The following is a 19,564-nucleotide window of genomic DNA, read 5'->3' on the forward strand; positions in this document are numbered from 1 at the left end:
ATAAGATCTCTACCAACTTACTCTTTAATGAAAACTTATTTGGTGGTTATTTTTATGGAATTAGATATTCACATCATACACATTGTGTTTATTTATAGGATAGCTTGTTTAGGTTTAAGATATTTGAGAAAAGAGAGGGTAAAAGTTCCATGGAAGCCTCCTCTAAAATTGAAGTCAGATTATATTCTACTTTAAAAAAAATATGCAAATTAGTCATTGTACATTAGAGCAAAGAACAAACTGGTCATTCTATTAAAAATTGCATCTATTTTTATTGTTAAAAACTTGTCCATATACATCAACATGAGGTACACGTGGCATGCCACGTGTCACTATTTAGTTATTTCGTTAATCAAATCAATTTTTAATAGTAGAAATGGATGGAATTTTTAACAAAAAGACTATTTTCCTCTTTGATCTAATGCATAAGGATTAAAATTTCCCTTTTTTTAGTAGAGGGGACAATAAAATTTGACTCCTAATACAATGGCCTCCATGATACTTTTACCGAGAAGAGAGCACTTACTTGTTCATTGAGAACTAATTTTTAATCCATATTTGTAAGTAAATTGAATAATTCATTATTTTTCATTATTTAAATAATTTGAAAAACAACTTATCCTAATTTATCACCTAAAAATTCTATCAATTATAAATTTCAATTGATTGAATTATAAAACAAGTATCATAGGTGTTATCCTTCCAATAGATAATGACCTCATGTTCAAGCTCTATGATTTATAAAATTTTAAAAATATTAAATTTCTAATATTTTTAAAAATTTCAGTATTTTATATTTTTAGAATTCTTTTTATTTTATAATTTTCTCTATTTTTAATAATTTAAAAAAATGTGATTTTTAAAATAATTTTTGTAACTTTTTATAATCTTTGTGACTTTTTAAAAAAATTATATTTTTATATTTTTAAAATAATTTTAATACTTTTGTAATTTTTAATTTTTTTTGTAATTTTACATTTTTCTATTTTTGTATTTTTTTGTAACTTTTAAGGTTTGTTCGAAAAAATGAATTGAATTCAATGTTGGGTCGAGTGAATAAATGGATAGAGCTCTACAGCCGTAATTATAGGGAAACAAAAAAGTAAGAGCTTCTATTCACAATTTGAATGATTACTCAATCTAATTAAACACCAAAAATAAACTAGTGCCTAATGTGGTAAAGGGTTTTCTCATGAGTATTTTTTTTTTTTCAGTAGAAGTAAACAACATTAAGCTAAAACAATAAAATCAAACAACTCTGTTAAGGAAATCACTATCAGACTGTAAGATCTTTTAAACCGAAATTGGGGGTCTTCGAAAAGTTCAACCCAAAGGATTATCATAAATGCATTTCACCATTTGATCAATAGTCATATTCTGAGATCTAGGAATGTGTAGAATTTTTATCTTCCAATCCCTATTAAGATATCCATTGATTAATCGTAGCTCTGCTAGATTACTGTTAGCAGCGTTGCCTACAAGAAAGGACTCAACAAGTAGTGCATTATCACTTTTGATTTCCAACTGTTTGTAGCCTTTCTCCTATGATATATGTAGACCTTCAAGAATCGCTCGAACTTCGATGCGAAAAATTATTTCCTTGCTCACTTTCAAAAAGTAACCCCATAACTATTGTCTATTTGCATCCTTAAAAACTCTTTCAATTAAAGCATTATCGTTTTTAAACGACATTGCGCCATTCGAGTAAATTATTAGTTATTCCCTTTATGGGTTAGACATGAATGTGTAGAAGATGTAGTGTGTGTGTATATATATTCCAAAATAATAATAAAAAACGATTGGGTTGAAAAAAATAAAGGAGAATAGCAGAATATATGAAATCACAATGCATAATACTTATGATTGGATTCAATTTTCAATAATTGTAAACCATATCTTCTTTTTTATTAGAAAAATTTGAACTAAATAAGTTATGTCTCACTTAATCATTATTATCATAATGACGTCATTGTTTGACACATGACAACATATGATTGACTAGCAGATTTTTTTAACATCCAAAGGATTGAACTGGAATGTCTGATAACATTAGAGGGACTAAACTAAGAACATCTATAATATTAGGGATTGAGATAAGAAAAAAGACTTTAAAAACTAAAGTGGAAATAGTGGTATAATCTTAAGCAGATATAATAGCCAGGTGAACTTGAACCTCACAGCATCTCAAAAAGTTAATTATGGCTAAAATTATTAAGGAATAAAAGAAAGTATTATAGTTACTGGTAGTTAATAGTTAAGTAGTGGTTAGCAATTAGCAGTTAATTAGTTGTTAGCAGTTACTGTTGTTACACTTTATTGTTTAAGTCGGTATAAATACAGCAGCAGGTTGTTCAGCTATAATATGGAAAAATCATTCTTCTTCTCTTCTTCTTGAATTGTCTTTCTCATTATGGTATCTGAGCCATAATACTTTTTTTTTCTCATGGCAACTGACGCTATTTCGGGTAATGAAGATGAGCATTGGCAGTCGTTTAATACTGCTGCTCATGCAGATGGTTCTTCACAAGATCCGAGCAATGCTTCTATGAGGAAGATTCAATAGTTTCCTAAGCATGATACTGTGAAACTTGGTGAACATAACTTTCTTTTGTAGAAGCAGCAAGTCCTGTTGATTCTTGAAGGATATGGCTTGCATGAATTCGTTCTTGGAACTATTAGTGTTCCTCCACAATCAGTTGTTGATAAAGACAGTAATCTTGTTCCCAATCCCGAATTCTTGTTTCATAAACAACAGGATAAGTTGTTAGCCTCTTGGCTGCTAACTACTATTGGTGATGAGATCTTGTTTCATCTCACTGCTGCTCGATCTAGTTTTGATGTTTGGAATACTGTTGTCCGTTGTTTTGTCTCAAAATCTGCTTTGACAGTCTCCACCCTACGACACTCTTTGTATTCTCAGAAAAAAGGCCAATTAACTGTAAAAGAATACTTGGCAAAGATCAAAGGCTTGTGTGATAATCTGACCGCTGCAGGAAATACTATTTCTGAACAAGAGCAGATTAGTGCTATTCTTGCTGGTCTGCCTGTGGAGTTTGAGTCGATTAGGATTGTGGCTTATGCAATGCGGGTTCCTCTTGATCTTCTTACAGAAATGTTCGCTGATTGTGAAGCTCGCCAACAAGAATTAGTTTCCAACGTGACTTTTCAGGCCAACTTTGTTTAGCAACGTGGTAACACTGATGACACCATCAGTAAAAGTGATAGAGGGTCTCGACCGCCTTACAGAGGTAATAGAAGATTTTCTCGAGGTAGAGGTCGAGGAAGAAAATTTAGTAATACTGAACCTCAATGTCAGTTGTGTGGACGTGTTGGTCATACTGTCCAGAAATGCTATTATCGCTTTGATGAGAATTTTGAGGGGGTTTCTGACCTGCCTCTGCAGGCACATTGTCATCAGTTTCAGGGACCTTCAACTTCTTGTGCCGGACATTACTGCTACTCTCATAGGACTGCTCTGACTGACTCTACTGTGAATTCCAATCACGTGTCCTGTTCTTCAAATCTTGTGAACCCGACGGTGTGGTACCCCGATTCAGGCGCATCCAATCATGTTACTAATGATTTGGATAACTTGCAGGGTGCAACTCCCTATACAGGTAACCAAAAACTTTATATGGGGAATGAGGCCTCTGTACCTGTAGCTCATGTTGGCTCAGGTCTTCTTCAAACTGCTAGTAGAGTTTTTCATTTGCACAATATCTTGCATGTTCCTCGTATTTGTAAAAATCTGTTGTCTGTAGCTCAATTTGCAAAAGATAATCAGGTTTATTTTGAGTTTCATCCGGTTCATTGCTTTGTGAAGGATGTCAAGACAGGGAGTGTCTTATTGGTGGGTCACATTCATAATGGTCTGTACAGATTTGACATGTCAGATTTCCAAGAATCTAAAGCTATTGTTTCGTCTCCATCCTTTGCTCATGTTACTAACCTGGCGCCTCGCTTCTAGTAGTCTTGTTTTTTATTTGTGGCACAAAAGACTTGGCCACTGTGTGATAAGATCACATACTACTGATTTGAAATGTAATATAATTGCAAACAAGTCTCAATTGAGCTCAGTTTGTTCAGCTTGTCAGCTTGGAAAATTTCATAAGCTTTCATTTTCTCTTTCTTCTACTGTGTATTCGGCTCCTTTTGAACTTGTTGTTGCCGATATTTGGGGCCGACTTCGTATTTCAAAGGACATTCTTACTATATTTCATTTGTTGATGCTTACTGTAGATTTACTTGGCTTCATCTTATTAAACATAAGTCTGAGGCTCTTGTAAAGTTTCTGCAATTTCAAAAATTTATTGAAGTTCAATTTGGCTATAAGGTAAAGGTGCTTCAAACTGACTGGAGGGGGAGAGTTTCGATCTTTTTCTCAAGCACTTTCTCTATTGGGAATACATCATCGCCTTTCTTGCCCGCACACCTCGGAGCAGAATGGTTTGGTCGAAAGAAAACATAGGCATATAGTTGATGTTGGCCTGACGTTATTGGCTCAAGCGAATGTTTCTATGCATCTATGGGCTCATGCTTTTATCACTGTCGTCCACCTTATTAATCGACTCCCAACACCTGTTCTTAATGGAAAGTCCCCATATGAGCTGTTGTACAAGTCAGTGCCTACTTACATGCATCTCAAAGTTTTTGGTTGTCGATGTTACCCTTATCTCAGGCCTTTCAACTCCAATAAGTTGCAATATCGCTCCAGACCATGTGTCTTTCTTGGTTATAGTCCTGTTCACAAAGGGTACAAGTGTCTTGATAATAATGGTAAGATATTTATTTCCTGACATGTAAAGTTTGATGAAACGTGTTTTCCATTTTCTACCCGCTCGAAAAATGGTTCTACTCTCCATGGGATTCGCCCTCAGTTTTTGAATCAACAAACTCATGTCCCAATATTGGTGCCTGCTGATCGGCCTGCAAGTCTGGTTACCTCTACTCTATCTGTTGCTTGTAATTCTCTAGCCTTGCAGCCTGGATTCACTGGTGCTTCTGTTTCAACTGATAAAGCTAGTTAGAGTTGTTCTGCCTCTTTGTCTACACCACATTCTTCTCCAGTTGATGCTTGTTCTAATTCCCATTCAGCTCCTGGCAATACTCAGATTGATTCTTCTCCAGCTACTGCATGTTCAGATTCCTATTCAGCTCCTGGCAGTACTTAAGTTGTTGGAGAGGTGGCTGCTCCTCTTGTCAATGCGCATCCCATGCAAACCAGGGCCAAAAGTGGCATTTTCAAACCCCGTATTTTTTCAGCTGAACTGCATGATACTGAACTTGTCACAATTGCTGAGGCCTTTTCTTCCAAAGAGTGGACTCTTGCTGCCCAACAGGAATATGATGCTTTGATGGAAAACAATACATGGGATTTGGTTCATCTCCTTGCCAATAGGCGAGCAGTGGGGTGTAAGTGGATATTCAAGCTTAAGCATCATTCGGATGGGTCTATTGCTCGGTATAAGGGTCGTTTAGTGGTCAAAGGTTATCTTCAGGAAGCTGGAATCGAATTCCATGAAACTTTCAACACCGTTGTTAAATCGGCCACAATTCGTGTTGTTCTAGCTTTAGCAGTGAAGTTTGGCTGGCCGTTACAACAAATTGACATCAATAATGCCTTTCTTAATGGTGACTTAACTGAGGAGATCTACATGGTTCAACCCCCTGGCTTTGAGCAGCGTCATGGTAGTCAAAACTTGGTGTGTCGATTAAAGAAGGCTCTGTATGGCCTTAAACAGGCTCCACGCGCTTGGTTTTCCAAACTTAGAGATTTCTTACTTACTTCTCGGTTTGTACTAGCAAAGTCAAATGGCTCTTTGTTTATTCGAAAAACTGGAGGTATGTTGCTATATGTGCTGGTTTATGTCGATGACATCATTGTCACTGGTAATCATCAAAGCAGCATTGATGAATTTGTCACAGCCTTGGATACACAATTCTCTTTGAAGGATTTGGGGCCTCTCAGTTATTTCTTGGGTTTTGAAGTCTTGCCTACTACCAATGGGTTGTTCTTGAGTCAGTGCAAATATATTCTTGACCTTTTAAAGAGAGCTAAAATGGAGTGTGCAAAGGGTTCTCCTACTCCCATGGCAACTTCGACGCGTTTATCTCAACATGATGGTAGTGCTATTGAAAATGAGTCTGACTATAGGAGCATTGTAGGTGCCCTTCAGTATGTTCTTATCACTCGGTCTGACATTACATTTGCTGTTAATAAAGTCTATCAATTTATGCATCAGCCTCTTGATCAGCATTTTAAGGCTATAAAACGAATTCTTCGATATCTTTAGAATACTGTGGATTATGGTCTTCATTTTACTGCTGCTACCCACTTGGATCTAGTCAGTTTTTCTGATACGAACTGGGGCACTGATATTGACGATAGGTGGTCTACTACAGGTTTCTGTGTGTTTTTTGGTGGTAACCTTGTGGCTTGGGGATCTAAGAAGCAACTCGTTGTCTCTAAGTCCACTGTAAAGGCCGAGTATCAAGGACTTACTCATACTGTTACTGAGATCGTGTGGCTTGAGTCTCTCTTGTCTGAATTACATATTATTCCTTCCAAGAAAGCTACCGTATGGTGCGATAATTCTAGGGCAGTTGCTGTATCAGCCAATCCAGTGTTGCATTCGAAATTCAAACATGTAGACTTGGATTTATTTTTTGTGAGGGAAAAGGTTGCTACTAGACAGTTGATTGTGAGGCATGTCCCAGCTCAGGATCAAGTAACAGATATTTTCACTAAGCCCTTGTCTGCTCCTATGTTTACAAAGTTTCGCTCGTGTCTCAAAGTTCTTTCCAAACAAGAACCAACAGCAGAGGTCAAGTAGCTGGAGGCATATTAAAGAATAAAAGAAAGTATTATAGTTACTGGTAGTTAATAGTTAAGTAGTGGTTAGCTATCAGCAGTTAATTAGTTGTTAGCAGTTACTGTCGTTACACTTTATTGTTTAAGTCGGTATAAATACAATAGCTAGTTGTTCAGCTATAGTATGGAAAAATCATTCTTCTTATCTTCTTCTTTAATTGTCTTTCTCATTAAAAATAAAACTCTAAAAAGGACCTAAATAAAAATAAAGGAAAACCTTAGAATTGCCAAGTCTAACAGAAGGCATACACCAGAAGAGTGTTTCAACAAAGCCTCGGTATTGCCTTGCAAACCAACAGCTTCTTCATTTTCATGGAGAGTTTCAAATGTTCAGTCATGTCCAACACTTCTCCATCCTCACAAGGAACCCATTTGAATCCTTTAAGCAATTGAGCCAACCATAGATGAACCGTTGCCAGACCCATGGCTTTCCCCAAGCACACCTTCCTTTTTGACCCAAAGGGGACAACCTCAAATCAAATCTCAAACACTCACGTCTTCTTCCATGAACCACTCCAGTCTGAACTTTTCAGCATCTGCCCTGTTAAGGATCATGTGTATTAATTCAATAGGTTGAAGTAGTTAGTTTATTAGTAACAGAAGCAGTTTATAATAGCTATATAGGTCTATATATACATTGCTACTAATGTACAAAGATGGTTAAGCATTCAAGATACAAATCATTTAATTCAGTTTACATATTTTCTAGTTTTCATCTTTGTTACCTAATTCCTTTCATGGTATCAGTCGCTTTGTGATCCTCGGAGCTACGGCTACCGCGCATTCTGCTCATTCTACCTTCGTTGAAAGTGGTTGTGTTGTTTTCATTAGTGATAGAGTTGTAAACTCGTTTCCTCGGTATGAAGTTGTGAAACTTGAAGAAGGAATGTTCATTCAATGGCAACAACAGGTACGCTTAATACTATGTGGTTATAATTTGATTGATTTTTTAGACGGGACTTTCTCTCCGCCGGTGAGGTTCATTCAATCAACGAACGGTTCTCTTGCTCCTAATTCGTATGTCCGTGCTAATTTTTATGCAATAAGACTATTTTCTTACTTCGTGGTTGCTTTTCATGATAAATGGCTCCTTACTGTCTTCATTCACCGATGTTAAAACGGCTTCTGATGTCTGGACTACGGTGACGAGCCTTTTCGCGGCCGACACCGGTGCTAACAATCTCGGATTCGTCATGACCTCCATTCTCTCAAGAAAGGTATGCTCTCGATCAAAGAGTATGTTGCTCGTATAAAGACTCTTTGTGCCCTGTTAGAAGCTTCAAGTACTTGCATTCCGGAGGCGGAGAAGACAAACGTTATGCTAGCCGGTTTACCTTTTGATTTCGATGTTGTTGTCTCCTCAGTGTCTGTTTCGTTCGAATCAGTGCCATTTCAAAGGCTAGTCGATGCTTTGGTTAAGTGTGAGAACCGTCAGTTACGAGCGGTTCAGGAGGTACCTATGCATGCCAACCTTGTGGACGGAGCTCCATCGCCTGCTCCAGAAGGCTCCGTCTGTAGTGGTCGCCCTCCGTCCGGTGGTCGTGAAAGAGGGTTTTGACTGCGTATTCAATGGCAGATCTGTAATAAATTCGGGCATCTTGCTTAGAGGTGTTACTATCACTTTCACCGCGATTTTGATGGGTCGACGACGATGAATAGGGCACCGCGCAGTGAAGATCAGTCCGCTCCGGCTTCGGGGAATGCTCCTGGTCCAATGGTCTATGCATCGCAGGCCGAGTTTGTTGAAGACGGTGGCTAGCCTTCTCAACACATGCAATTCTCTTATCCTTATGGTCAAAATTCATTTGAACAAAATCAGCATGGTCAAAATTGGGTACCAGCAGGCGCACGTGGTCCTGTATATGGCTTTCATGGTGGGTCAGCCACACCAAATACTAATAGACATGGGGGCGTGTTTAATGGGCCAAATAGGCCGAATCTAAATAGGGTTAATAATGCATTTGGGCTTGGAAATTTTAATGGTGTTGGGCCTATAAGTAATTGTGTCCAAGTGGGTTATCCATTGGATCGTGATCGTACAGTTGGGCCAATAAATGGTGAGGGATGCGATGCTTCGACCCCGCCTGTTCCTTGGCAAACCAAACTGTGAGCTCTAGTTTATACTGGTTTAGACCCGTGTATTGGTCTTCCTCAGGTCGGTGACTTGTATGCGTCTGATTATTTAGATTCTTCCCAGTCATATATCAATACTACTCAGTTTGGGACTACTGGTGGTGGCACAGATTCGTATATACCCATGCCTGTTGGTACTGCGTCGTGGTATCCCAACCCGGGTGCTAGCAATCATGTCTGTCGTGATGCGTCGACTTTACATAACTCCACTCCGTATTTAGGTAAGTCCTCTCTCTTGATGGGTGACGGGACTCCCGCTCCGATCTCGTCTATTGGTAATGGTGTTTTACCTATGCGATCTAAATTACTTCGGTTATCTGATGTTTTATGTGTGCCAAGAATACTAAAAAATTTGTTGTCTGTGTCACAGTTTGCCAATGATAATAATGTGCATTTTGAGTTTCACCCGACATATTATGTTATTAAGGACATCATGACCCGAGAAACACTGCTGAAGGGCCACATTCGTAACGGTCTCTACCAGTTTTCTCTGTCAGGTCTGTCTAATCAGTCTGCTCCAACCCCAGTTGCTGCTTTTACTGTGCTCCAGAATAAGTCTGATGAAAGTGATGTATTCTCTTTGTGGCATAAACGTCTTGCCCATCCGTCTGCTACCGTTGTTAAAAGTGTTTTAGACAAATGTAATATTGTATCAAATAAAAGTTGTCTTGATGGTGTCTGTACGGCATGTCAAAAAGGGAAGTCGCATAAATTGCTGTTTGCACTTTCTACTACTGAATATAGTAATCTGTTTGACTTGGTGGTCTCTGATCCCTAGGGTACTGCCTCTGTTGCTAGTGGGAATAATTGGTATTATATAGCATTCATTGATGTTTGTACTCGTTTTACGTGGATTTATCTACTCCGTCAAAAGTCTCAGGCAGTGCAATGTTTTGTTCAATTTCAACAACTTGTTAAAACTTAGTTTGGGAAGAGTATTAAACAGTTTCAGAATGACTGGGGCGAAGAGTATCGGGCCTTCACGTCTGTTCTTGCTTCTCAAGGGATTATTCATAGATTGACGTTCCCGCATCTTCTGAATAAAATAGAGTGACTGAGCGTAAACATCGCCACATTGTTGACATGGGCATCACTCTTCTGGCCCAAGTCGGTCTATCTATGGAATACTGGGGCATGCCTTTTGCTGCTCAATTGACTTCCTACCCCAGTTCTGAAGGGATAAACTCCGTTTAAGTCTCTCTATGGACACGACCCTACCTACGATCACCTGCGGGTTTTTAGGTGTTGTTTTTTTCCTTATCTACGCCCGTTTCTGGCATATAAGTTGGATTTTCGTTCTCAATCGTCTGTCTTCCTAGGTTACAGTGCTCAGCACAAGGGATAACAGTGTCTCCTACCCTCTGGTAAGCTTGTTATCTCTCAACATGTGGTCTTTGATGAAAATAAGTTTCTGTCGTTCAAATCCATTTATGAGGAATGTGTCCTAGGACATAATCAATCTATTTCAACGTACGTTCCGTTAGTTCGGACCAATTTTTCACATCTTGTGGAGCCATCTGTTACGCAATCTTCTCTGGTTGCAGTTCAGCCTGGGGTTGGATCTGACCATGTACCACATTACTCTCCTATTTCTAGTGAGACTATTGGTTCCAGGCTTAATGCTAGCGTTGAGCCCTCTTCTGATACTCAAGCACCATTGCATGTGTCACGTAGCTCTCCTATGTTTGGTGAGAATGTTGGTTCTAGGCCTAATGCTAGTTTTGAGCCTTCTTCTGCTTATCAGGCACCATTGTTACATATGACCAATACTCATCCAATGGTGACTCATTCAAAATTTGGTATTTTCAAACCCAAAGCTATGTCTGTTGAAATTGTGGAACCTTCTACAATTGAGGAAGCATTTTCTACTTCAGAGTGGCGTGCCGCGGCTCAGGCTGAATATGATGCCCTTATTTGCAATTCCACTTTGACTCTTGTTCCGCTACCCTCAAATCGTAAGGTTATTGGGTATAAATGGATTTTCAAGGTCAAGAGGCACCCTGATGGCACCATTGATCGACGAAAGGCTCGGCTAGTCGCAAAAGGTTATTCTCAAGTTCCTGGGTATGATTTCAAGAAAACGTTTAGTCTGGTGTTGAAACCTGCTACTATCCGGGTTATTCTGTCCATTGCCGTCTCTAGAGGATGGCAGCTTCGTCAGGTCGATGTAAACAATGCCTTCTTAAATGGCGATCTAAACACTGAAGTGTTTATGCAACAACCTCTGAGATACGTTCAGTGCGATTCAAGTGGTACACCTTTTGTGTGTCGTCTAAAAAAGGCTTTGTATGGTCTTCGTCAGGCTCCCCGTACGTGGTTTGAGAAGCTAAAGCAGTTTCTCCTCTCTATTAGTTTTGTTGGGTCAAAATCTGATGCATCATTGTTTGTCTGAATCCAGTCTGGTTCTACTCTCTATGTGCTTGTTTACGTCGATGATATTATCATTATTAGAAGTCTGACCACCGCTATAGATTGGTTCGTTCGATTATTAAATGACGAATTTTCGCTTAAGGATATTGGGGACCTTCACTATTTTCTCGGGATAGAAGTTATTCGTTCCTCTGGGTGTGTACATCTATGTCAAAAGAAGTATATACGTGACATTCTTGAACGATGTTCGATGCTTGCTGTAAAAAGTGTTCGTACGCCGATGGTTAGCTCGTCGGCTATGTCTAAAGATAATGGTGAGAGGTTGGAGGACCCAACGGAGTACAGGAGTCTTGCTGGAGCACTACACACGACAGCAAAACTGAATTTTAGCGACATTTTTTTAAGCCTTTAGTGGCGCTTATAAACGCCACTAAAACTATTTGCGGCGCTTTTACAAGCACCACAAAAAACGCCGCTAACATTTTGCAACGTTTATGTAAAAAAAGGCCGCTAAAAGTCATACTTTTAGCAATGCTTTCCTTAAAAACGCCGCTAAAAATCACCACTATCCTGTTCCTTATAATTTGTAGTTCTGGTGATTTTTCTTCACTGTTTACTTTTTTGTTCGTATTGTAATATCAACCATAGCGCTTCGTATGAAATTAGTTTCTTATAAATAATGTGTTTAAATTTAATTTATTACAATAGTTTAAATAAAATTCAGTTAAAAAATTTTCTACCAGTAAAAAACAGCAAATAGTAAATACAACTTTCTTCATTTCACTGAAAAATGATGTTCAAATTTTGTTACACTAAACTGCAAAATGCAAATCTTATATATCACCAGGATCTTAAGGATTTTTCAATAATTAATCAACAGCGAAAATAAGCATTCTACTCTAAACAAGTTCATCGTTGCTACGATGGAGATTTGATACCTTATTTTGTTACACCCTTTCGACCAACTTTACTCATGGACTCAACTATCATATTTCCTATTTCATTGTTGTTCCCAGCACTAACAACAGCAACATCAGCAAGTTCACTGTCTTCAACCTAAACCCCACAGCACACTAATTATATTCCCTTCAAATAGTAAAATAAAGAAAACATGAAAGCAGGTGAGCATTAAGATTACCTCTTTTGAAATAGCCTTAAGCTCAAATACTAAAGCCCTTGTAGTCTTCTCAATGCCTCTAGTGGTTAAGACAAGATTTGCATCGGCTGCCACCACCTGAATTACAACAGCTCTTAGCAATTAAACACAAATAGCATGGAAATGTCTAACTTTAAAGTTCTCTAATGTACCCCAAACATAAGAAATAGTTAAGAAATAGCATGGAAATGTTTAACTTTAAAGTTCTCTCATGTACCCCAAACACAATTAAAATAAGCATGTTACTTTAGTGCAAAGCATCATTGTACCTCAAAAAAACTGTATAACCACGCACTTTAGTGCAAAGCATCATTGTACCTCAAATAAATAATTTTTAAAATTTAACTAATATTTAAAATAATTAGATAAAATTTGAAATCTTGAAAATTATTAAAATTTGAAATCTTTAAAATTTGAAATTATTTAATATATAAATTTAAAATTTATAAATATATACATGTTATTTTCATTTGATATTTATTAATTTTTAAATATAAACAAGTTAATATTTTTAATTATTTTTTTCTATTAGTCATTGAATTATATGTAAGTTTTGGATTTAGTCATTTTACTTTAATTTTGTTATTTTTAGTCATTGTAATTTTTGAATTTTGAAATTGTAGTATTAATTAAATGGTAGTTATTAAATTCATTAAGTTTTGCTATTTCAAAATCTAATGTAACAAATATATTACTCACAAAAAGCTAGTTACGAAGTTAACGGTTGTCATTTATGTCAAAATTAAAATTTCAAAATTTGAAAAGTATAGGGACCAAGAATGATCTAATTGGATAACATGAACTCAACCTACAACTTTACGCACAATACCAAGACTAATAGCAGAATTTAACCAAACAAATATAATTGCTATCATTTGAATGATCATGACTAAAATTTTAAATTTTGAAAAGTACAAAAGATAAAATTGATCGATTTGAAATATACAGAGACTAAAACTAATCAAATTAAAATATCATGACTAAATTTTAAGTTTAAATTTCACTTAAATAAATTAAGTGTAGAGAAATTAATTTGAATTGAATTATTTTAATATATCAAAATATTTTTAGATTAAATCTTAAACCATTTAATATATATAAAGTTTATCTATTATCTCTTAAATAATTTAAACTATAATCATAATTTTAATATATTCAAATTAAAATTATCTCTTTTACAATTATACAATAAATCGTTTAATATATAAATTGAAAAATACTAATTAATCTAAACCCTAAACCTTTAACCCTTATCCTATAAACACTAAACTCTAAACCCTTAACCCTAACCCTACACCTTAAATTCCAACCCTAAACCCTAAACCATAATCCCTAAACCCATAATTCATCATAAACCTTCAAATACTAATTAACTCCTACAATGATAATTAATTCAATACTTTAAATTCAATATTATCTTTTTACGATTATATAAGAAAATATTTAATATATTGTATAACCATAATTTTTAATAATTATTGTAATTTTATGTGACCATAATCATAATTAATTAATTAATTAATCTAAACCCTAAACTCCTAATCCCGATCCCTAAACTATAAACCTTAAATCCTAAAACATAAACCCTTAACCCTTAAACCCCAACCCTTAAACCATAACCCTAAACCCATAATACATAAAATTTAAAATAGTATTCAATTAAAATATTTTTAACAAATATTTTTCTATGTTTTACTTTCAACTTTTTTTTACTTGTCATTATTTTTCTGAAGAATTTAAATATTCAATTAAAACAAATTATATTTTAATATAAATAAACCAGTTAAATTATAAATAGACAGATTAAATGTTTTTTGCGGCGTTTTTCCAAAAGCGCCGCTAAAACCTCGATCTATAGTGGCGCAAAAGTGCCGCTAAAACCTCGATCTATAGTGGCGTTTTTTTCAAAAGCGCCGCTAAAACCTCGATCTATAGCGGCGTTTTTCCAAAAGCGCCGCTATTGTTCAGTTGTTAACGGCGTTTGGACAAAAAACGCCGCTATTGCTCAGTTTTTAGCGGCGTTTGAACCGAAAACGCCGCTATTGCTCAGTTTTTTGAGGCATTTTATCGCAAACGCTGATAATGTATAATATTTGCAGCGTTTTTTGTCCAAACGCCACTAAAAACGCCGCTAAAGCCCTATTTTCCTGTAGTGACAGTATGTTGTTCTCACTCGTCCCAATATTGCATATGCTGTGAATAGGGTCTGTCAATTCATGCATAATCCTACTACTTCTCATATGGTTGCACTGAAACTCATTTTACGATATTTGCGTAGCACTCTTAAGTTTGGGCTAGTTTTTCGTCTATTTGACCGGTTGTCCTTGGTTGGATATGTCGATGCCAATTGGGGGTTAGATTTTGACGATCGGCGCTCGACGTCAGGCTACTGTGTGTACTTTGGTCAAACTCTAGTGTCGTGGTGTTCTAAGAAACAGCTAGTGGTTTCTCGATCCACAGCTGAAGCGAAATACAGAAGTCTTGCTACGGTTACCAGTGAAGTTACTTGGTTATTGTCGTTGTTTCACGAATTACAAGTAGAGTCTACTGATACTCCTACTGTGTGCTGCGATAACTCCAGTGCAGTTGCAGTCACAGCTAATCCTGTGTTACACTCGAAGTTTAAGCATGTCAAGTTGGATCTGTTTTTTGTTCGCGAGAAAGTTGCAGATGGGTTGGTTTTGGTTGGTGAAGTTCCGGTGTGTGATCAAGTGGCTGATGTTTTCACCAAGCAGCTTTCAGTGACATGTTTTGCTCGATTTTGAAATCTTCTTCGGATCTTTTCCATCAGGCAGATGGGAGAATGTTAAGGATCATGTGTATAAATTCAATAGGTTGAAGTAGTTAGTCTGTTAGTAACAGAAGCAATTTATAATAGCTACCAATCTGTTAGAGAGTAGTTATCTACAGGTATATACATTGCTGCTAATGTTCAAAGATGGTTAAGCATTCAAGATACAAATCATTTAATTCAGTTTACATATTTTCTAGTTTTCATCTTTGTTACCTGATTCCTTTCATGCCCAAACGTCTTCGTTATGAGTGATTGCCCACACGTTCACCATTGCTGTTGTGCCTGCTGGAACCAAATGATCGCCAACGTGAACGTCGTGGATGGCACACTTTATTGAATTGTCACATCATACCCCTTTATGTCTCTCTAAGCGCTCATGACTCGCAATGCTATTCTCAATACAAATCTCCAATCATTTGATCCTTACGATAGTTGTAGCACCCATATAATTCTTCTCTGTCATAAACATCTAATCATCACGTCCCCAGTCCAGAACTTCCATTCAACAATTTCACAATTCTTACTAGTTGTTTCTTGATACACTACATAAATTTTTACACTTCGATTGAGGGGAGGTCACCTTACCAGTTATACTATTTTCTTTTTTGGTTCTAAGGTCCACTTTATAACTTGTATTAGTAAGTCTTTCCCAATTTCTCTAGAATTCACTTATTATAGCATACTGTATTTCGAATGTCAATGCTCAACAACATCCTTAAATTCGTTTATCATTATTAATCAGCCTTGAAGTTCACAACATCATTCTCAACTTAGTTCTCATTACTGATCTAGATAACGCTAGCAATCTTGCTTTTCTAGGCCATAAAAACTTTCATGTTGTCTCACTTTGACTTAGGTTTCGCATTATGAGATTCACATCAAATCCCAATCCATGCACACTGGCCTTCTTTCATCTTTTTAGAAGATCTCGGTTCAAGGGGTTCTCATTTTCTTTTATTCCACTGTAGATAAGTAACAAAAATATTTTATAAAAATTTTAATAAATTTAAATTTGGATGGTTGCATAATGGGATATCCAAAAACTATTTAAAATTATTTTTTTTGCAGATTCATATATCCAATAGATAAAAGTATTTAATTCGATTTTAGATTTAAATAATTGAAAAGATACAAATATCCCACCCGCTTAAATAGATGTACTAGCTAGGTCAACCTGATTCTCACAGCATCTCACAAAAAATAATTACTCAATTATAAAAAAAAATCATTTTAAGCACCCAAAATAAAGAGTTTACAATTTAACCATTCACGTTATATAGTTCGTCTATTTTAGTTACTTCCATTAAAAACTCTAACGCAAAATCTGACATGACATTTTTTTGACACAGGGATCAATCATTGGATACCGCATGACATAATTTATCACATAAATATTACATATCACTTTAAAGGACTAAAATATAATTTACCCAATACTAATTATTAACTAAAATAATAATAATTAAATAGCTTCTTCCTCAAATTTTAACTTTGTAGAGGAAAAAGAGGGCCGCGTTCATTTAGGGTTTAGGTTCATAAAACAAAGTTAGAATTTGAGAAAGAAGGGACATTTAGATTCCGGTTTTCTTCAATTATTTAATTATTGTTTTTTTTTTTTGTTAATAATTAGTATTCAGTAAATTATATTTTAGTTCTTTAAAGTAGTATGCAACATTTATGTGATAAATTGTGTCATGTGGCATCTAATGATTGGTCTATAAATAAAAAAAAGTCATGTCAAATTTTCATTAAAATTTTTAATGAAAATGACCAAAATGAACGAAAATTACCAAAATGAATAAATTGTGTAAAGTGCGCGCCTAAATTGCAAATTGATTATTTTAAAAGCCTAAAATGAAAAAGTTTTGATTGTTGGGTAACTATAATATAGTTACCCAATATAATATTATGGCTAAAATAAAACCCTAAAAAAGGACCTAAATGAAACTAGAGGAAATCCTTAGAATTTGCCAAAGTCCAATCCAAGGCATGCACCAGAAGAGAGTTTCAACAAGGCCTTGGTATGGCCTTGCAAACCAAAGGCTTCTTCATTTCCATGGAGAGTTTCAAATGTTCAGTCAAGTCCACTTCTCCATCCTCACAAGGAACCCATTTGAATCCTTTAAGTAACTGAACCAACCATAGATGAACCGTCGCCAGACCCATGGCTTTCCCCGGGCACACCCTCCTACCTGACCCAAAGGGAGCCACCCTCAGATCAGACCCCATAACACTCACTTCTTCTTCCATGAACCGCTCCGGTCTGAATTTTACAGCATCTTCCCAAACGTCTTCGTTATGAGTGATTGCCCACATGTTCACCATTGCTGTGGTGCCTGCTGGAACCAAAAGATCGCCAACGTGAACGTCGTGGATTGCAAGGCGAGCCCATGAAAGAAGAGGTCCCGGTGGGTGCACCCGAAGAGTCTCCTTCACAATGGCTTGAAGGTAAGGCATGTTATGAATGTCAGAATCTGACACCTGCTTGGATCCTTCAACAACAGCATCGATCTCGGCCTGAGCCTTGGCTTGGATTTCTGGGTGTAAAACGATCCTCGCTAGGATCCATTCTAGCAAGATTGCCACCGTATCAGTCCCCCTGAAGATCATCTCCTGCAAAAACCATGCAATGCAAAACAGGTATTATAAGCTTGCATTGCAATAAAACAAAACAGGAAATTGTAAGATGTTAGATTAGTTTCAATGGCATACCCATAAAACAGCAATCATATCAGAGTTATTGAGTTTTTCATGTTTTTCTAAATCAAGCAATACATCAACGAAGTCCCCAACTTTATTGCCATCATCTTCCAAGCCACCATTAACCCTTTTTAATGCATGTTCTTCGATGATATTACTGACAAAAACATTAACTTTCGAAGCCAAAATCCTACATCTTTTCCTCACTCCTTGGAAATCAAGCAAGCCAAGAAGAGGGAAATGATCGCTCCAATTGAATATCCCCAACAACTCGTACCCTTCACTCACTAGCTCCTCAAGTTGTAGCCCTTCTAATCCAGGGTTCTCAAAGTCGTATCTTTTACCAAAGACGGTTGCCATCACTGAGCTCAACGATCCCAAATGAAGTACCCTCCTTATGAAAACCTCACCTTTTGATTCCATCGAACACTTTATCTCCTCCCCCATTTTGATACCAATCTCACGCCTTAATCCTTCGAAGCCAGCGATCCTCTTGGGACTGAATAAATGGGTGGCTGAGATTCGTCTCAAATCCCTCCAGTAATCACCATACGGAGCAAACCCCATTGCTCTGTGAAACAAAAGCTCGTAGGCAGACTCCTTCACGGGCCTATCAGCAAAAGCTGAGTTGTTGAGAATATCCCTTGCAGTTTCAGGGTCACTGGAAATGACAAACCGAGTGCATCCCACAGAGAAAGCCATCAACTTCACTGCGTTAAGGGTTTTAGCCAGTTTAGACAGGGCTCGATGAGGGGTGGAGCCAGTGAATACAGTGAGCAAGCCGAGGAATGGGAAGCCCAGAGGACCAGGGATTGCAAAACTGGCCTTAGACCTGAAGCGAGCCCATGCAATCCCCCCAGGAGAAAACCAAAAGGCAACGGTTCCCACCAAAAGAACAGCCCAGAGAAATGCTTCGAAGCTCAACAAAGGAGATCGAAGCGCCAGAAAACCAAGTTCCAGGGACATTTTGATCTCTTCCTGTAAGATGGGTATTCAACAAAAACTGATATTGGGCATATGGAGAAACAGAATTTTGGCTTACAGGGAATATAAAAGAACGTAAATGAGGAAAATGGAGGGGTACTTGGAAAGCTTAATAGGCATAGGGTTTAGGAGAAATGAATAAATAGAGAAGTAGGATAGTCTTGGGCAGTTAAACAAAGAGAAAAACTTGGTGATTTATATGATTCTAGCAGGTCACCCAAATACTTTAGGGAGCAAAATCTGAGGCGACGTGTGTTTCTTTATTTGGTACGTAATGTTTTGACAGTATTGTCATGACTGGAGATCAAAACTTGGTGATAAGATAAAATCTTAGCCGTGTGGTTTTTGTTGAAAGATGATGATGATTTGAGTTGCAGCAGCCTGCAGGACTGTAGCAGAGAGCACCGGTAGTATGTTCAAAATTTTAATACAATATCATATTATAAACCATGGGATAATGATCATGCAACTGATAATGGTAGATAGAAATCAGCATTATTTTATTATAAATATAAATGGAGTATTATATAAATGGATTTTGTTAAACTGTGAAAAT

At 36.8% G+C, this 19,564-nt stretch overlaps 1 protein-coding gene across 1 annotated transcript; it reads right to left on the reverse strand.

The window, feature by feature from the left end:
• Positions 1 to 17,127: 17,127 nt before the first annotated feature.
• Positions 17,128 to 19,173, reverse strand: LOC108477833 (cytochrome P450 78A5). The gene is made up of 2 exons (XM_017780318.2): positions 18,037 to 19,173; positions 17,128 to 17,937 (listed from the first exon to the last, which is right to left on the reverse strand). Exons 1-2 carry the CDS (start codon positions 18,988 to 18,990, stop codon positions 17,332 to 17,334), a joined length of 1,560 nt encoding a protein of 519 aa, XP_017635807.2. The 5' UTR covers positions 18,991 to 19,173; the 3' UTR covers positions 17,128 to 17,331.
• Between the last annotated feature and the right edge of the window lie 391 nt (positions 19,174 to 19,564).

The sequence above is a fragment of the Gossypium arboreum genome, chromosome 12 (genome assembly GCF_025698485.1).
Source record: "Gossypium arboreum isolate Shixiya-1 chromosome 12, ASM2569848v2, whole genome shotgun sequence".
Taxonomy (NCBI): Eukaryota; Viridiplantae; Streptophyta; class Magnoliopsida; order Malvales; family Malvaceae; genus Gossypium; species Gossypium arboreum.

Excerpts from the sequence above, each read along its gene's own strand:
- LOC108477833 (XM_017780318.2), bottom strand. The coding sequence starts at position 18,990 with ATGTCCCTGGAACTTGGTTTTCTGGCGCTTCGATCTCCTTTGTTGAGC. Across the intron at positions 17,938-18,036 it reads ATATGATTGCTGTTTTATGG|GAGATGATCTTCAGGGGGAC; the intron begins GTATGCCATTGA and ends TGGTTTTTGCAG.